This window comes from Macrobrachium nipponense, chromosome 12, assembly GCF_015104395.2.
Source record: "Macrobrachium nipponense isolate FS-2020 chromosome 12, ASM1510439v2, whole genome shotgun sequence".
Taxonomy (NCBI): domain Eukaryota; kingdom Metazoa; phylum Arthropoda; class Malacostraca; order Decapoda; family Palaemonidae; genus Macrobrachium; species Macrobrachium nipponense.
In genome coordinates this window covers 12,571,089-12,573,588 of record NC_087205.1, presented here as the reverse complement: position 1 = coordinate 12,573,588, position 2,500 = coordinate 12,571,089, and the positions used below count along the sequence as shown (strand labels likewise).

Below are 2,500 nucleotides of genomic sequence, written 5' to 3'. Positions count from 1 at the left end.
GAACGTCCAATATATACAGTGAAATATCAATATTAAAGTTAGAACATTCTGCATCAAAATCATCTGGCTCTCTTTTGTGGATCTTTTAAAAAAGTAATTTTAAAGTATTTTGGCTATGACTGTGGTGCGTGGGAAATTGCAGTCCGCATGCAAAACAGTAAAAATGATCCACTTTGCATATTTCCTCAATTATTCTTCCAATTTAGGTTAATTGTGGTGAGGGCTTCGAATAACTAATTCTGCATATACGTACACACAAGCGCACGCACGCAATATATCTATATATATGTATTAATATATATATATATATATATATATATATATATATATATATATATATTATATAGATATATATATATAGATATATATATATATATGTACATATTATAACACAACACAGACACACGCACACACGTCCACACCTATACTATGACTCACCGACAGTCGTAGGCACGACGTCGGGATTACTCTCGTCGGAAGGAATGCGAGGCTCTTCCTTCTTCCTCTTGGCTCTGTTTTTGCAATAGTGTTTGCCCCAGATGGCGACACTTATGAACAAGATGACAACGGCTACGATGCCGAGGACCTCCCCGACTGACCTGCCGTTCGTGGTCGAATTTCCTGAAACAGAAGAGTTCGTTTTATTTTATTTTTGCGTATTATTATTATTATTATTATTATTATTATTATTATATTATTATTATTATTATTATTTTTCGGAAGGAGACCCTCTCGTAGACATGTTTTGTTAAAAATAACTGCTGCTTCAGCACTATTAATCTTATAAAGAGTCTTCTCTATCTTTCTGATGACGGCTTTCTCGTTGTTGCTTAGACTGGCGAGCAACGCACCAAAGGGCATGGTAAGATTCGGTTGAGTCATTTGATTTATTATTGCTTATACAATTCTCTCTCTCTCTCTCTCTCTCTCTCTCTCTCTAACGCGACGTTTCCTCCTGATCGACAGGACATTATCAAGCGATAACTGCTGAGGTGCGTTGCTCGCCAGTCTAAGCAACAACGTGAAAGCCGTCATCAGAAAGATAGAGAAGACTCTTTATAAGATTAATAGTGCTGAAGCAGCAGTTATTTTAACAAAATATTATTATTATTTATTATTATTATTATTATTATTATTATTATTATTATTATTATTATTATGACAATTAAAAGCCACAGTAGTGTTAAGAAATATTTTTGTACAATGCTAAAAATTACCTGGAGAGACTTTCGAATACTGTTCAGTATCCCTCTTCAGTTCTACTCAATAGTACTGAAGAGGGATACGGAGTATCCGAAAGTCTCTCTTAGTAATTTTTAGCATTGTACAAAATTTTTTTTTTCACTACTGTGGCTTTTAATTGTCGATATTATAGCGTCGTTACGAAGGTTCCTTAGTACTTATTATTTTATTATTATTATTATTATTATTATTATTATTATTATTATTATTATTATTATTATAGGGCCTTAACTACAGCATTTGCACCTTCACACAGGATCATCACAAAGAGAAAAGAAACTCATCGCTGCGTGTTATCTTTTTTACCCCAAAAATAAAGTCAACTTCATTTTTTAATTTAATACACCAAAGGACCATTTTATTAAATTACAGACCCGCTAGCAATACTATAGTGAGCGTTTAAGTGACACATACAATCTTGATAAACTCAGAAATTAGAAGATGTATGAGTTTTATCAAGTGTGCCTTTATGGATGAATTATACTTTTATCAACTGTGTAAATGGATGAATTGTAGTTTTATTAAGCGTGTATACATGGATGAATGAGAGTTTGATCGAACGTGTGCATATGGATGAATGATAGATTCATCAAGTGTGTGTTTATGGATAATGAGAGTTTTATCAGGTGTGTGTATATGGATGAATGATAGTTTCACCATGTGTTAGTGTATGGATGAATTATAGTTCTATCAAGGTGTGTATATGGATGAATAAGAGTCTTATCAAGTGTGTGTATAGGGATAAATGAGTGTGTTCTCGATTATGTCAGTGGAAGACAGAACCTGGTAACAGTATGAATTGAATATTCACAGGAGTAAAGCCAGCCTACCTGCTGCTGTTCTGGAAGTTCTGGAAGTATAGGCAGACACCACAACCGGCTGGGACGTCACTGGACCGTGGGTAACGTACACCTTAATCTCGTACCTCATTCCAGCGTCCAGTCGACTCACGTTGAAGTTGGGGCGAGGGGAGGTTACGTTGGCGAACAGGGTGTTGTTTTGGAAATATACCTAGAGAGAGGAAATTATATATATTTATATATTATATATATATATATATATATATATATATATATATATGTGTGTGTGTGTGTGTGTGTGTGTGTGTGTGTGTGTAAAGCCACAAATATCGTTGGATATTAAGCAGTTCTGTGACATATTAGTTGTATTAGTAAACAAGTCACGCATATATAAATGACCAAAACTTTTCTTTTATGTATATAGTATATATATATATATATATATATATATATATATA

The 2,500-nt window shown here is 33.6% G+C and overlaps 1 protein-coding gene across 3 annotated transcripts in view; it reads right to left on the bottom strand.

Annotated features, from left to right (window-relative positions):
- LOC135224355 (hemicentin-2-like) overlaps nucleotides 1-2,500 on the bottom strand; it is a 62,971-nt gene that overhangs the window by 4,731 nt on the left and 55,740 nt on the right. For all 3 annotated transcript variants that reach the window (XM_064263280.1, XM_064263281.1, XM_064263282.1), the window contains exons 13-14: nucleotides 2,073-2,253; nucleotides 439-621 (exon numbers count right to left, since the gene is read on the bottom strand). In XM_064263280.1, the coding sequence (XP_064119350.1) occupies nucleotides 439-621; nucleotides 2,073-2,253 (364 nt within the window). The remainder of the gene's footprint in view (nucleotides 1-438; nucleotides 622-2,072; nucleotides 2,254-2,500) is intronic.